The sequence below is a fragment of the Crotalus tigris genome, unplaced genomic scaffold (genome assembly GCF_016545835.1).
Source record: "Crotalus tigris isolate CLP2741 ecotype Arizona unplaced genomic scaffold, ASM1654583v1 scf7180000017989.1554031673:749699, whole genome shotgun sequence".
NCBI lineage: Eukaryota > Metazoa > Chordata > Lepidosauria > Squamata > Viperidae > Crotalus > Crotalus tigris.
The window spans coordinates 707,483-723,514 of record NW_024096759.1 but is presented as its reverse complement, the minus strand read 5'-3'; the positions used below and the strand labels follow the sequence as shown (position 1 = coordinate 723,514).

The following is a 16,032-nucleotide window of genomic DNA, read 5'->3' as shown; positions in this document are numbered from 1 at the left end:
AATTCCTTTCTTATGTTGGAAAGATGGAAAGATTAATGGTCAGATTAATTATAAAATATTGTTCACAGCAATCTCTCATCAATCAATCTATCAATCAGAGTAGAGCTGGAAGGGACCTTAGAGGTCTTCTAGTCCAACCTCCTGATCAAGCAGGAGACCCTATACCATTTCAGATAGATGGTTGTCCAGTCTCTTTTTGAAAGGCTTCAGTGATGGAGCACCCAGAACTTCTGAAGGCAAAGTTGTTCCACTGGTTAATTGTTGTCACTGTTAGGAAGTTTCTCCTTAATTCCAGGTTGCTTCTCTCCTTGATTAGTTTCCATCCATTGTTTCTTGTCTTGCCCTCTGGGTGCTCTGAAAAATAAGTTGACCCTCTCTCCTTTCTGGAACCCTCTCAAATACTGGAATCAATGTCTCCTTCTCTTTCGCAATAACACAAGATGATCCCCTTTTCTCATCCTCACAGCCAGTTATTCTTATGACCGAGCTGAAGATGTTAAAGCTGAATTTGGGGCCTCGTTGACGGATGTCCTGAGTGAAGTATCCACCTTCGAGGTGGACCCTTCTGGGACAGTTCAAAGTGAGTCTTTTTTCTCTCCAGAGCAGCTAGTCTAATGGGTCTACCAGTTAAAAGTGGCAGGCAGAAATTTGTAGTTCCAGACTTGCAAAATACTGTTAATGTAGCCTTATAATAAAGTAGTTTTCACTCACCTAGTTGAGTTTCCTGTCTGATTACCTGGGAAGGCCAACATAACATGATTAGTAGCCATTGATAGCTACTAATGGCTAGTAAGGAGACCAGAGTTTTCAGCCTTGGTAACTAAGATATATGGACTTCAACTTCCAGAATTCCCTGGCCAGCATGCTGCCTGTGGAATTCTGGGAATTGAAGTCTGAGAATTCTGGAAGTGGAAATTCTCAAGTCTCAAATAGTGAGAAACACTGTTGTAAATGGTAGTTCCAACACAATCTTCACAGATCTCTTAAAAATTAGTTTTGGGGGATACCATGGCACTTAAAGAGGGCCCATTCAGTATTGATTAGGAACTATAGTTTTATTCTGAATTAATTAAATGATAGAGAGGAGATCTCTCTATCTCCAGCGGGACTGAAGCAGTGCAATGAGTCACAGGCGCTTGCAGAATCATATTCTAAGGTTGAGAAACACACAAAATGGTGATGCTGAAGATATTCATCAGGTCAATTTTATGATACATTTTGTACAAGCAAATTCTATGGCTTAGCCTTTGGGCTGTCCATTTTTTTGTGGCTTCAGAATCACTTTCAGCTTCTTTGGAGGTATCCTAAGTTATAGAAGGGGAAAGAGAGAAAGAAGTATCTGGTATCAGTGGAAGCAAGTTCTTTTGCTTAGGATGGGAAATAACAATTTCTTTCTTCTCCTCATTAGCTCCGTCTCTAGGCCGAAGACTTATACTGACCAAAGATAGCTTCCTCTATGTTTACTTTCTGTTGGATGCTTCCCACAGTGTTAAAGAACCTAACTTTTCTATCTTTAAAGATGCTGTAAGCCAAATCATCATCAGGGTAAGTTTCTGTAGATATAGAGTTGGATAAAGAATTGGGAGGTGGATGTAGGAGATGACCAGTCTGAGCCCGAGGGAGGGGTCAAACACATCATCAATCTGAGCCCAGCCCACCTTGAATTCCTTATCTACCACCAAATTGCTTTGACTGTTAGTAGTTCAGATTCTTGTAGAGCGCTTAAGCTTACAATAAATCTTTATATCCATTTGAATTCCTGGATCTTCTGATTTCCCTGGTGCTTGACAGCGGTGGTGTTAGCAGCAGTGCTGGTGACTATTGACATAAGGACATGTTTACGCTGCAAATATAAACTAATTTGAACTTTAACAAGGTCTAACCCAGGTTAACCATACTATAAGCAGCCAAATCAGAGTGCGTACAAAATTAAATCCCCAAAAGATGGAAGTGACGAAGAAAATCTTCACCAAGACTGGAGTATGTGAGTAGGTTACGTAGGTGTATTTATTTATTTATCAACCTGCATGCTCCCTCCAGTGATAAATGTCCCCTCCACTAGGTACCAGGAAAAAAAACACTACAGGAAACCTAACACTTCTTTGATTGAGATTGGCTGTAATAACTGAATTTTACAAGTCTGATTGTCCCCATCCTTCTTATAGTCCATTGAATTAGGGAGCCATCTGCCTTCTGAATGTTATCTTGTTACTCTGGACTTCAATAATGCTTCAGACCTTTTGCCTACACAACAAATTCTGCATATCTCTGTCAAGACCATCTTCCTTACACCCTGCACAAAGGGGCTCCAGGAAACTTAACCTATAGAGTTAATACATCAATTAAGAATAACAGAAGAATAGTTATCTTCCCCGCCAATCACCATCAGAAACATGGTTCCATTCTACTCCAGGACTTTTACTCTTCTCTTATGGAAGACCCACAATATTGAGGCAATAACTAGTCAGTTAGAAGAAACTTCTTGGATGAGAAGCAAAATGTTTTCAAAGAAAAAACAACAATAAGAAAGTCCAGTTGCCTTTTGGAACCACCAAGACCTGAATGATTGAGAATTTCCATAGATTGAAGCAATATAACGCCGTTCCATAGGGCAGGCAGAACTGCCAAGAAGCACATCCCTTGAAATTCAAAATGAGTGTGGTTTACAGCTGGGACCCAGATGTTACTGATCAGACAGAAGCAATACAGGAGAAAGAGGGTCCTGTAGCTAAGCCATTTTTCCCTGACTGCATTTCTACAGTGATCATTCCTTCCCTAGCAGGATGGAGAATTGACCTAGAAAATAAATATCTGTGGGTGCCAACAGAAAGTTTTAGCTCTTTGCTGGGATGTGATTTTTATGGGGATCAGAGCAAGAAAAGAAAAGTTAATCCTTCGATCATTATAGGGCCTTTTGCTGGAGGGATTTAGGGGGAGCACAAGGATGTTGTAATTTCTTTATTTGATTGTTGTGAGCCACTAGGGCTGTTCAGAGTCAGGCGGAACACATTTAATATTATTATGGTTGGTCATACAGTCAGCTAGATGTTTAGACTGAATTTGGCATTTTTATTCATCTATCGAGTTCTTCCCAAGGACCTGGGATAGGCAGATGTTGTTGTTTGATAATGTTAAAGGTATCGTTTGCAGGACATAAGCTGTTCCAAGTATAGATAGGCCTCGACTTACAACAATTCATTTAGTGAACGTTCAAAGTTACAATGGCACCTGTTACTGTTGGTACTAATAGAATTAACAGAACTAATGGTGTAACAACGCAATGCCATTTTCCTCATTTTGCCAGAAACATTTAAGTCTGCAGGTTTCTTTGGCTCATTACATACTTCAGTCCCATTTTATTTATTAGATTTTTATCCTGCCTTTATTACTTTGAAAACTTCCCCTGCACTTGGATTTTAATTGATTAAGAACAGAACTCTTTTACTTCCACGATGCCCTCCAAAGTTAGGTTTTAAGAGGTCACTGAAGATAACAACAACAACAACAACAATAATAATAATAATAAAGTTGGAAGGGACCTTGGAGGTCATCTAGTCCAACCCCCTGCTCAGGCAGGAAACCCTATATCATTTCAGACAAATGGCTGTCCAGTCTCTTCTTAAAAACTTCCAGTGTTGGAGCATTCACCGCTTCTGGAGGCAGGTTGTTCCACTGGTTGATTGTTCTAACTGCCATATTGAAACTACCATTTGTAGCAGTGTTTCTCAACCTTGGCAACTCCCAAGGACTTCAACTCCCAGAATTCCCCAGCCAGAAGTGCTTATAGATTTATTTGAGGGGTGATCACTCTTGTTCAATTATTGTCAGTTTGCAGTACAGCCACCTTGAATAGGGAGAAATGGATTAAAAGCTGGTTTTGAAATAGGGCTGGGTGGTCAAAGCCAAACAAGGGCTTCCACTCTTGCGTATTCAGCTGCTGGTGTGTTGTTGAGAGGATTTTCTAAGAACAATGCAAAGGCTTGCTGACCCCCAGGGTTATCAACCTATCAGTGACTGCAATCCTTAATATCACACACAAACAAGGACAGCTGACCCTATTCCTTGGAGTAAATATTTAAAAGATCCTGCTTTTGTTGGACAGAAAATTCTGCGTAATTCAACTTCAACAGAAAAAGGCAATGATTTTCTAGATTTTGCTGAAAAAAATGAGCTTTTTGCAGCATTCAGCCCTTTAATAATTGTGACCTAACGTTGGTTATTTCACTGTAAAATAGCGAAAAGAAAAGAAGCCATTACCAAAATGCAAAGCTGTCATAAAATATGGTTCACTGTGATTGTAGTTCACCGCAAACCGGCCTGGTTAGTGAGTACCCAAAGTGCGGTCATGTGACCTGGGGGAGGGCTGATGTCAGAACTTTGAATCTAGGTAGTAGCTCCCCCCCCCCGGGCAGGTTCGTTGGAACTTTGAACGGTTGCTAAGCAACCCGTTGTAAGTCGAGGACTACTTATATTGTAGATCAATTCGATCTACCTTGAAACTGAGCAGAACTGGATCCTGCTTCATATCAGCTGAAGGAGCATTGTGGGATATTTTTATTTATTTATTTTTAGTTTATTTATTTGTATCCTCCCTTCATTATTTTTACAAATAACTCATAACGACGAACATATCCAACACACATATCCAACACAAATTTCTTGCGGAAAACGAAAGACTTTTACGAATTCCAGAGGGTGTAACAGAGAAGTTTATTTGCGCAAGGTTCAGAAGCGATTAACAACAGCAATTCTGAACAAAGGGGGTGGGTTCAAACTACAGTTTTATAGCTCTCCTTTTCTCAGGAACAAAGAAGCTCACATGGAATCTACACTGTATATCATTCGGTTAGTTTCTCACAGGCATACAATGAAGAGAGTTTCACTTTGTACAATGTTTCTCAATGTGCATTAGGTCAGTCACGTATTGTTAACACAGCTTTTGCTAACACAGCTTTCTTCCAGGAATTATGCAGACACATCATTTGGCTTGAATAATGATTTTTCATCATCATTATTATTATTCTACTTTATTCTTCATTTTATTCTATGTCAGTGGTTCTCAACCTTTTTAATGCCGCGACCCCCCAACCGGTCGTAAGTCGAGGACTACTCAACCGGTCGTAAGTCGAGGACTACTCAACTGGTGCAGCACCGTTTGCAGAATGGGACTTTTGGCGGGCTCAGCAGGGCAGAGACAGCCTGGACAATTCCTATTGGCTTTTGAAAGCCAATAGAATTAGACTCTATTCAAGAGAGTCTATTCTATTGGCTTTCAAAAGCCGATAGAATAAAAGGGAGTAGCACAGCTAAGGATAAGGGGGGAAAAATGGCGGACTGCGTTGTTTGGCGACCCCTGTGAAATGGTCGTTCGACCCCAAATGGGGTCCCGACCCACAGGTTGAGAACCACTGTTCTATGTTATTCTACTTTATTCCACTTTACTTTCCTCTTCTTATTTTCCCCACAACCACAACCCTGTGAAGTGGGATTGGGCTCAGAGAGAGAGAGACTAACCGGCCCAAAGTCACCCAGCCGGCTTTTATGGCTAAGGCAAGACTAGAACTCACAGTCTCCCACTTTCTATTCTGGTGCATTAGACCAAACTGGCTCTCAAGTGTGCCTCAGAATTTTTTTTGCCAAACATTAAAATGAAATACTTTGGTAGAAAAATATCATATGGAAAAAGGTTCTTTGATGGTAAAGAAAACGACCTATTTGTTGGATGGTCTCCAAAATGTAATCCTGTTTTTTTGTTGTTGTTATTGTTTGTGTGTTTTTGCTTTTCTTTGCTCCTCAGATTTCTAGCTTTGATGTTCCGGTCAAGTTCTCAGTCATATCTTATGCCAGCCAGCCCAAGACAGTGGTCGACATTGGCGATGATGAGGCTGAAGATGCTGATATGGTGCTTGAGATGATGGAAAGTAATATGAATTACAAAGGTACATATTTAGACCGGTTTGCATGTCGTATTTCTTTCCCAGTATCTCTGTATGTTGCCCAGAGTTGTTGTGAGTTGGGTGGCTTTATAAATTTGATAGATCCCTTATTTTGATTAAAATATTTATACACTGCTTTTCATCATTGGTGCCTGAGAGGGAGGGAGTGGTCAACACAGACAAGTTTGTGATACAAGCCCCATGTGATTGTGTTCACTGTATAGAGAGCCTCTCCCCCTTACGCACAAATTTGCCTCATGCACATATACAGATAGTCCTTGACTTACAACCATAACTGAGCCCAAAATTTCTGTTGCTAAGTGAGACATTTGTTAAAGTGGATTTTGCCCCATTTTACGGCCTTCCTTGCCGCAGTTGTTAAGTGAATCACTGTACTTGTTAAGTTAATAATATGGTTATTAAGTGAATCTGGCTTCCCCGTTGACTTTGCTTGTCAGAAGGTCTCAATAGATGATCACGTGACCCTGGGACACTGCAACCGTCATAAATATGAACCGGTTGCCAAGCATCTGAATTCTGATCATGTGACCATGGGAATGCTGCAACGGTGTGTTTGCAGGCGCAGGAGGCAAGCCACAGCATTGATTGGCTGCTGGGAGGTGCAGCTATTTGTCCCGTGCACCAAATCACTTCGGGTAGAAATGTGCCTTGGGGAATCGGCCAGATGAGCTGAGGGTGGAGGGATGGGGGGGGGGCATTGGTGGTGGGGAATTGCTGGGGGAGGGTCAGCGGAGGACGAAAGCCCATTGTGAATCAGCTATGGTGGGTGGCTAGGAATGAAGTGGGCATGGCCAAGGGTCAGCGCCTAAATATCCTAGGACCTAGGTCAGTGATGGCGAACCTTTTAGAGACCGAGTGCCCAAACTGCAACCCAAAACCCACTCATGCATTGTCGAGTGCTGGGTGGGTGTGGCCCATTGGCTGGGTGTGGCCCATTGGGTAGGCATGGCCCATTGGGTGGGCATGGCTGTGGTAACGGCAGACTGGGTGGGACTAAAAAGTTCAATCAATTCCAACTTTGCAAGAACTTTTTTTTTTGCCCGCGAGAAGTTGAAATTGATTGATTGATTGAACTTTTTTTTTTTTTTGCACATGGCGGAGGCCTAAAGCGGAAAGGTTTTATAAAACCCAGCTGAAGGCCTAGGGCTGGGACGACGATGCGTGTGCCCACAGAGAGGGCTCTGAGTGCCAGCTCTGGCACCCATGCCATAGGTTCACCACCACTGACCTAGGTCCTTCCCAAGGGCCTGAGATAGGCAGATGTTGATGTTTGATGGTTATTATTATGGATCGTACCACAGTCAACCTGATGTTTAGATTGGATGTGGCATTTTTACCCACCTATCGAGTCCTTCCCCAGGTGTTTGATGGTGTAAGCCTGTGCTGGCGAACCTATGGCACATGTGCCATAGGTGGCACGCAGACCCCTCTCTGTGGGCACACGCCGTCACCCCAGTCCTAGGCCTTCAGGCTGGTTTTATAAAACCTTTTCGCTTTAGGCCTCCACTGCCGTGTGCAAAAAAAAAAAAAAAAAGTTCAATCAATCAATCAATTTCAACTTCTCGCAGGAAACAAAAGATCTAGCAAAGTTGGAATTGATTGATTGAACTTTTTAATTCCCACCCAGTTTGCCATTACCACCGCAGCCATGCCCACCCAATGGGTGATGCCCACCCGATTGGCCACACCCACCCAATGGGCCATGCCCACCCAGCACCCGACGATACCTAAGTGGGCTTTGGGTTGCAGTTTGGGCACTCGGTCTCTAAAAGGTTCGCCATCACATTTGCAAGCTGTCCCAGTAAAGCTGCCTTGTGCAACATAGCCCAATGGTGATTTTGTTAATCTCTTTCTCTTCTCTTCTGCTGTCTCCAGATACTGCCACATCCACTTTCCAGACTTTTCTGTCTTTCTCATCGACAGTTGTTAGGTCTCTGATGTTTTGTGGCAGGTGCTTGTCCGTTTGAATTCTGAAGTCCCAGAACACTTTAGCGTCTTCATTTTCTATTACTTTGACTATGTTACGGTGCCACCAGTTCTTCCTTGCAGGCAAATAGTATTTTTTTGCAGATATTCCAATGCACCATTGTTGCTACTTTGTCATGCTCTTGCTTGTAATCAGTGTGATTTTCTTGCAACACCTAACTGGCTGGTCCACTATGGCTATTATTGTGTAATGGAGATTCTTAGTCCTCCAGGTCAAGGTTGCCTCAAAGCTGCTTTTCAAAACGCAACTGGACTTTCTTGCTTTTTCCTTGAAGATGTTTCGCTTGTCATCCAAGAAGTCTCATCCAGAAATGAAGAAGCTTCTTGGACGAGAAGCAAAACATCTTCAAGGAAAAACAAAGAAAGTCCAGTTGCCTTTTTGGAAAGGAACCTTTGGGTGTCCCTATTATTGTTTAAATTTGTGTGCCACTTGGTTCACGTCGTCTCTTGAACTGAAGCTTTCATTTTGTTCTATAGTGGCAAGAAGGTAGTGTGGTTGTGGCTTATTATGTGTGTTCATATAATAATAATAATAATAGTAATAGTAATAATAATAATAATAATAATAAAGTTGGAAGGGACCTTGGAGGTCATCTAGTCCAACCCCCTGCTCAGGCAGGAAACCCTATACTACTTCAGAGAAATAGCTGTCCAGTCTCTTCTTAAAAATTTCCAGTGTTGGAGCACTCACCACTTCTGGAGGCAGGTTGTTCCACTGGTTAATTGTTCTAACTGTCAGGAAGTTTCTCCTTAGTTCTAGGTTGTTTCTCTCCTTGATTAGTTTCCACCCGTTGCTTCTTGTCCTGCCTTCAGGCACCTTGGAAAATAGCTTGATTCCCTCTTCTTTGTGGCAGCCCCTGAGATACTAGAACACTGCTATCATGTCCCCCCCCCTCGTTCTTCTCTTCATTAGACTAGACCAGGGGTAGGCAACCTTGGCTCTTTTATGACTCGTGGACCTCAACTCCCAGAATTCCTGAGCCAGCATGGCTCAGCTTGGAAACCTCTCCCTTTCCCCTCAGCATGGCTGGCTCAGGAATTCTGGGAGTTGAAGTCCACGAGTCATAAAAGAGCCAAGGTTGCCTACACCTGGACTAGACATACCCAATTCCAGCAGCCATTCCTTATATGCTTTAGCCTCCAGTCCCCTAATCATCTTTGTTGCTCTTCTCTGTACTCTTTCTAGAGTCTCAACATCTTTTTTACATCGTGGTGACCAAAACTGGATGCCGTATTCAGCTGTGTTGTGTAAATAAAGAATAAAACCTAGGGCAACCTTTCAAATGCTACTTTATCTCTCCCGGAATTACAAAAGGGTACATTGCTATGTGGTTACATAGCACAGCACTTTAATAAATATAATAAGAGTATTGCTATTTCCACAGTTAGAAGCATTTTATTATTTCATAATTTCATTTATTTTATTATTTTGTTTTATTTATTTTATTTTCTCTTATTTAATTTTTTTTATATTTTATTTCATTTCATTTTTAGACTGCTCAGTTCCCAAATAGCTCTGGGTGGCTTACAGTTAAAAACCAATTTATTAAAAGTATGGTTCCAGAAAACAGAAGAGCAAAATGCAAAGCCAAATCAAACCAAAGTAAAACAAAGCAAAAACAAAAGAAACCCGGGGGGGGGGTCCACATTCCTCCTGGCCCCAAGGTCAGGGAGAACAACCAACTCTTCTACAATTTCCTAAATGACATAAAGGTGGTGAGACCCCCATAAAACTTTTTTTTTTGTGCGGGGGAGAGATCCTTCCAGAGATCAGCTATTGGAACAGAGTAGGTACGCTTTCAGGATCCAGCAAGGCTTCTTCCTTCCTTCCTTCCTTCCTTCCTTCCTTCCTTCCTTCCTTCCTTCCTTCCTTCCTTCCTTCCTTCCTTCCTTCCTTTCTTTTCTTTTCTTATCTTTTCTTATCTTTTCTTTTCTCTCTCCCTCCCTCTCCCTCTCTCTCTCTCTCTTTTCCATATTTCTAAACCACCTATCTCCTTCAAAGAGGGGCTCTTTAATTGATGGATCTGGAATGCATTTGCCCTTTTGGACCAAAGCCAATGGGCATAGATCAGTGATGGCAAACCTTTTAGAGACCACTTATTTATCACCGGGTGCCAGGTGGGCGTGGCCCACTGGGTGGGCGTGGCTGTGGTGGTCATGGCAGATTGGGTGGGAGTGGCCAAAGGGGGCGTGATCACCTCGATGTTGCTTGTGGGGAGGGACGCCTGTGGGGGCCGGGCAGAATTGGGGGAGATCCAGGGGGTCTCTGCCAGGTGGGGAGGTGGGTGGGGGTGCCGTTGTCACAGGGCAAGTAGGGGCATGGGTGGTTGCTGCCTGACACCATTGGCCCCTGTACACAGAGGCCAGCGAGCGCATGGGTGCTGGGATGCATCCGGGCATGTAGGACCTTGGTGAGTTAGCGGGCGGCTGGTTGAAGAGAGATGGTTGCCATCTCCGGGGCATGGCGCGCGTGCCCACAGAGAGGGTTCTGAGGGCTGCCTTTGGCACGTGTGCCATTCGCCACTACTGGCATGTGAGGGTGGCCTTGGGAGACAGAGGGAAAAAGAGTTTTTTAAAATTTATTTGTCAAATTTCTATGGCCAGCCATCTCCTGCGAAGTGAAATGCTGTTTAGGGAAGAATCAAATAAGGGGATGATGATGTATGATGCACAGAGAAAAAATTCAGAAAGCAACCTCCCTATCTATCAAGTGATACAAAGAGGCAGTGGGAGATTTGTACCTTCAGATTTGCAAGATTTGCTTAACATAGCCTTAGAGCAGTGGTTCTCAACCTTTTTAATGCCACGACCCCCAACCGGTCGTAAGTCGAGGACTATTCAACCGGTCGTAAGTCGAGGACTACTCAACTGGTGCAGCACCGTTTGCAGAATGGGACTTTTGGCGGGCTCAGCAGGGCAGAGACAGCCTGGACAATTCCTATTGGCTTTTGAAAGCCAATGGAATTAGACTCTATTCAAGAGAGTCTATTCTATTGGCTTTCAAAAGCCAATAGAATAAAAGGGAGTAGCACAGCTAAGGAAAAGGGGGAAAAAATGGCGGACTGCGTTGTTTGGCGACCCCCGTGAAATGGTCATTTGACCCCAAATGGGGTCCCGACCCACAGGTTGAGAACCACTGCCTTAGAGTAAAGGAGAATTAGCTCATCTGATGGGGTTTCTTTTCTGGTCTACTGAGAAGGCTGACCTACAGGCACCTGGAGATAATTCAATCCCCAGATTGGTTGGATTGTTTTGAGGATTTTTGCATTTAAAAAAAATGAGCCAGTTGTTACTTGTTTTTTTTTTTTTTTTTTTTTATAGCAGCATTCAGCCCTCACAGCACGACCTACACCCTAAAATAAATAAATAAAATAAAGCCCCACAGATAAAGTAGATGTTTAATTGGAATCTAGGGCAGCCTTCTTTTTCATCCATGTTCAATCACGTAGGCAGACTCTTCCCAATTTTTTTTTTAATAATTTTTTTTATTTTCCATTTATCACTTTACAAAATAAAATAAATTCATAATCATAACCATAACCATAACCATAGATGCCGCTTGCTTGTTCCCCCCAAGCTGTATCCACCCTCCCTAATACCTTCCTTACTTCCCTCCTCTTTCTCTCCTCCCCTCACTACTCTCTTCCCCTCCCCTTCTCCTCTTACCATCCTACTTCCTCCCTTCACCTTCCTCCCCTCTCATCCCTCTCAAATACAGGAATACAGCATAGGGGAAACGCCCAAGCAGCACCTCTCTCATAAATTACCATATCTATATTATCCTATTCTACCTATTTACCCACCCACTCACCCACTCACCCACCCTCAACCCCCCCTCACTTCCCAGAACAGTACAGGGTTATTAATAACAAAATTAACAATATACAATAAAAAGAAAGAGAGAAAAAAAAACATACTTAGCCCTTAACTCCCCTTAAATTACATCATCATAAACAAATCTCTTATACAATATTTACTATAAAATTTACCCATAAAATAAATGAAACTTTATAGTCCCGTATTTCTTCTGAATATAATCTATCCATCTTCTCCATACAATAATATATCTTTCTTGTGTATGATCCTTTAAATAAGCAGAAATTTTTGCCATTTCTGCTAAATTAGAAACTTGAAATAGCCATTCTTCTAAAGTAGGCAACGAATCTTTCTTCCAATATGAACCTATAACTTCCCACTTTTTTTTTAACCACAAATAAAAGACATGCACGAAACCTTGGGGAATGCTATCTATTGTGGTTCCCTCTCACTGCCTCTGCATGGTGCCTTATAGGGTCCATCAGATGAGGTTTAAAAAGAAGAACCGCTCAAGACTAATCCTTTTTTTTTTTTTTTTGCAGATCACGGCAATGCTACTGGAACCAACATTCATGCGGCCCTTTTTGCTGTTTACGAGATGATGATTAACGAAGAAAAATTTTCAAAAGATCAATGGAGCAAAGTCCGCCATGCCATCATTCTGCTTACAGATGGTAAGGAGAAATGGGGAGATTGAAAGTGGAGGTGGGTTTTTTTTGGGGGGGGGGACCGTTCACTGTCTAGCCTTGGCTATTGTACAATATAGGAGAATATTTATAGCTCAGGGTTGAAATGAGGGGTCTTTGGTGCTCTCTGAGCTTGGTTGTTTTTTTGCAGAAGTTTCATTACCCAAATTAGATAACACCATCAGTGCAATGAGAGTGAAACCAGCTCTCATTGTGTTGCTCTTATGACATGAGCTATGAAAAGGATAACAGTGCCATGCATCAAAAACATCTCGGAGACCACAGACTATTATAACCAGATGGCAGCACACAAATCAATTAAAGCTCTAACACAGTGGTTCTCAACCTGTGGGTCGGGACCCCATTTGGGGTCGAACGACCATTTCACGGGGGTCGCCAAACAACGCAGTCTGCCATTTCCCCCCCCCTTTTCCTTAGCTGTGCTACTCCCTTTTATTCTATTGGCTTTTGAAAGCCAATAGAATAGACTCTCTTGAATAGAGTCTAATTCTATTGCCTTTCCAAAGCCAATAGGAATTGTCCAGGCTGTCTCTGCCCTGCTGAGCCCGCCAAAAGTCCCATTCTGTAAACGGTGCTGCACCAGTTGAGTAGTCCTCGACTTAGGACTGGTTGAGTAGTCCTCGACTTACGACCGGTTGGGGGTCGCAGGATTAAAAAGATTGAGAACCCCTGCTCTAAAACATCCTACGTAAACCAAAAGACCCACTAGCCCCAGAAGAAAAAGCAGGAGTCATCTACAGCAGGAAACCCCAATCTCCTACCACTGCCGGGCTGCAGCTTGTTCAAAACCGGGCCATGGGAAAAAAATAGGCAAGCGTGCGCACGTGAAGTGCTACTTGCGTGAGCAGCAGGCAAACTCGTGCATACGTGTGAAGCTCCACTTGAAAGAGTGGAGGGCACTTGCGCTCATGTGCGAAGCTCCATTCTTGCGCGAGCGCCTTCCACTCACACAAGTGGAGCATGGCGCATGAGCACAAGCGCCCTCTGTTCACGCGAGTGGAGCTTTGCGTGTGAGTGGAAGTGCCTGTCTTTTGCGTGAGTGGAGCTTCGTGCATGAGTGTAAGCACCCTCTGCTCACATGTTCGTGTGAGTGGGGGTGCACATGCACGCCGCTTGCACAAATGGAGCTGTGGGGGTGCACGTGTGCCTGCCATTCCCCCCCCCCCCGTGCCATGCCAAGCCAGCAAGCTGGAAAGATTGGGGATTGCTGATCTACAGCATACAATCTGAAGACTGTAACAACCACTACATAGGACAAACAGGCAGGAGACTAGCAGAGTGCAACCATGAACACCAACTTGCAATCAGAAGATATGTTGAAAACTTTTTAATTGCACAATACATGGACAGAATTAACCATAGTTTCAACTGAGGAACTGTGAACATCCTAGATCAGTGGTTCTCAACCTTTTTAATGCCGTAACCCCCAACCGGTCGTAAGTTGAGGACTACTCAGTCGGTCGTAAGTTGAGGACTATTCAACTGGTGCAGCACCGTTTGCATAATGGGACTTTTGACGGGCTCAGCAGGGCAGAGACAGCCTGGACAATTCCTATTGGCTTTTGAAAGCCAATAGAATTAGACTCTATTCAAGAGAGTCTATTCTATTGGCTTTCAAAAGCCAATAGAATAAAAGGGAGTAGCACAGCTAAGGACAAGGGGGAAAAAAATGGCGGACTGTGTTGTTTGGCGACCCCCGTGAAATGGTCGTTCAACCCCAAATGGGGTCCCACCCACAGGTTGAGAACCACTGTCCTAGATCATGCCAAGTTCAAAAATGTTAGAGAATTCCTGGAAGCCCAGCATTCAGACAAATCAGCCACCAACAGGCACATAGACATGAACTCTATATACTTTTCAAAAGAGGCAATCAGCAAGCCACAAAGGGAGCCCATGGACTAGAACACCTCCTCACTAGCAACAGCTCATTTTTCCAATTCTCTTTTCCTCCAATTCCCCAGGGGTTTGAGGGAGGTGGGGTGGAGGAAGACCTAATCCTCATAATTTCAGAATTGATTTCACGGTGTGGTATACCACCCCCTTCCCAGAATGCTTTGCTCCCTGTGCTTTCAAAAAATGCTGCCCAGTTTTAGGCGTGTGTGTGTTTTAATGTGACAGACATCGGAATGTCTATGGAGATTCTCAGTCATCCAGGTCATGGCTGTCCCAAAGATGCTTTTCCTAAAGGCAACTGGACTTAAAACACACGCATGCTTAAAACATTTCCTTCGAAAATGTTTCTCTTCTCATCCATGAACCTTCTTCAGTTCTAACTGATCATCTGTGAGGGAAACACCTTCTGCTTGTGGCCTTGAAAAGCTTCCACTAGATCAGTGTTTCTCAACCTTGACAATTTTAAGGCATGTGGACTTCAACTTCCAGAATTCCACAAGCAGCAATTGCTGGCTGTGGAATTCTGGGAGTTGAAGTCCACATGCCTTAAAATTGTCAAGGTTGAGAAACACTGATCTAGATAGAAATTCAGTCTGAAATCTCCTTGTGTTTCGAAGCCAGACTCCAGCCTATCAATCAAAGCGATTTAAAAAAAATTCTCCTACCACTTGTTTTTAGCACAGTCAGAGGCCTACCTAATCATGGACTTCAGACTGCCCAGGAACCATGGCAGGTCTTCATTTTTCTTAGCTGGCATAATTTTTTTTTCCATTTAAGAACACAAGGCCCGTTCAGTGTATGATCATCCATGAGTTTTCCACAACTTATTCCTCTTGGCTCACTTGTTTTGCTGTAAGCACGTGAGTTGGGAATTACTCTTCGATTTTGTCTTCCAATTTTTTATTTTTATTTTTTTGTCCTCAGGAAAATCCAATCTTGGGCCTTCTCCCAAACTGGCAGTGCGCAGCATAGAAGGTATGGTGGATGTGAGACAAAACAGAAACGATTATCTCGGTGAGTCAAGAAAATGCTTGATTTTTCAAAAGAATGAATTGTGTTACTTTGCGACAGCAACCTTCCCCTCAAGAACCTTGTTTTCCTACAGCCGACTGAATCTCTGTATAACTACTGCTCAGTTGAAAACCCACTACTGGCAATCGTGGACATATGACCATAATGGAGCTTGGCCATTATGGTCCTATCGCATGAGAATCCTAAAATGAGTCGGTCACATGACTGACTCAATTTTATGACCTTTTTTGCAGCAGTCCTAAAGCAGATGCCATGGACATTATGCAAAAGCTGTGGTTCTTAAGTGAAGAAATGGTTCACTTTTGGTTTTGCCAAAAACTAGAAGTGCCAGCTTTGGGCAAAATTGTCGTAAAATGTGGTCACGTGAATGCAGGACTTTGCAAAGAGCTATATATGTAATCATATTGCCCAGTGCCCAAAGTTTTGTCACCTGACTGTGGAGTGGATACGACTGTCAGAATTTTGAATCTGGGTCATAAATCCCATTTTTTTGGTCAGTCTTAACTAGAGGACTACCAATATAGCTTAGCTATTGCAGCCTAGAGTTCACAGCAGAAAGCAAAATAAATGTATTAACCTTTATGAAGCCACAAGACTTAATTTTCTCCAATTGTTATGAGATGATCCTCAATAAATCACTT

The 16,032-nt window shown here is 43.0% G+C and overlaps 1 protein-coding gene across 1 annotated transcript in view; it reads left to right on the top strand.

The window, feature by feature from the left end:
• The window catches only part of LOC120309290 (complement C2-like), a 70,784-nt gene that overhangs the window by 23,038 nt on the left and 31,714 nt on the right, over window positions 1-16,032 (top strand). The window contains exons 5-9 of the mRNA XM_039346371.1: window positions 467-580; window positions 1,409-1,545; window positions 5,798-5,939; window positions 12,302-12,433; window positions 15,284-15,373. Coding sequence (XP_039202305.1) covers window positions 467-580; window positions 1,409-1,545; window positions 5,798-5,939; window positions 12,302-12,433; window positions 15,284-15,373 — 615 coding nt within the window. The remainder of the gene's footprint in view (window positions 1-466; window positions 581-1,408; window positions 1,546-5,797; window positions 5,940-12,301; window positions 12,434-15,283; window positions 15,374-16,032) is intronic.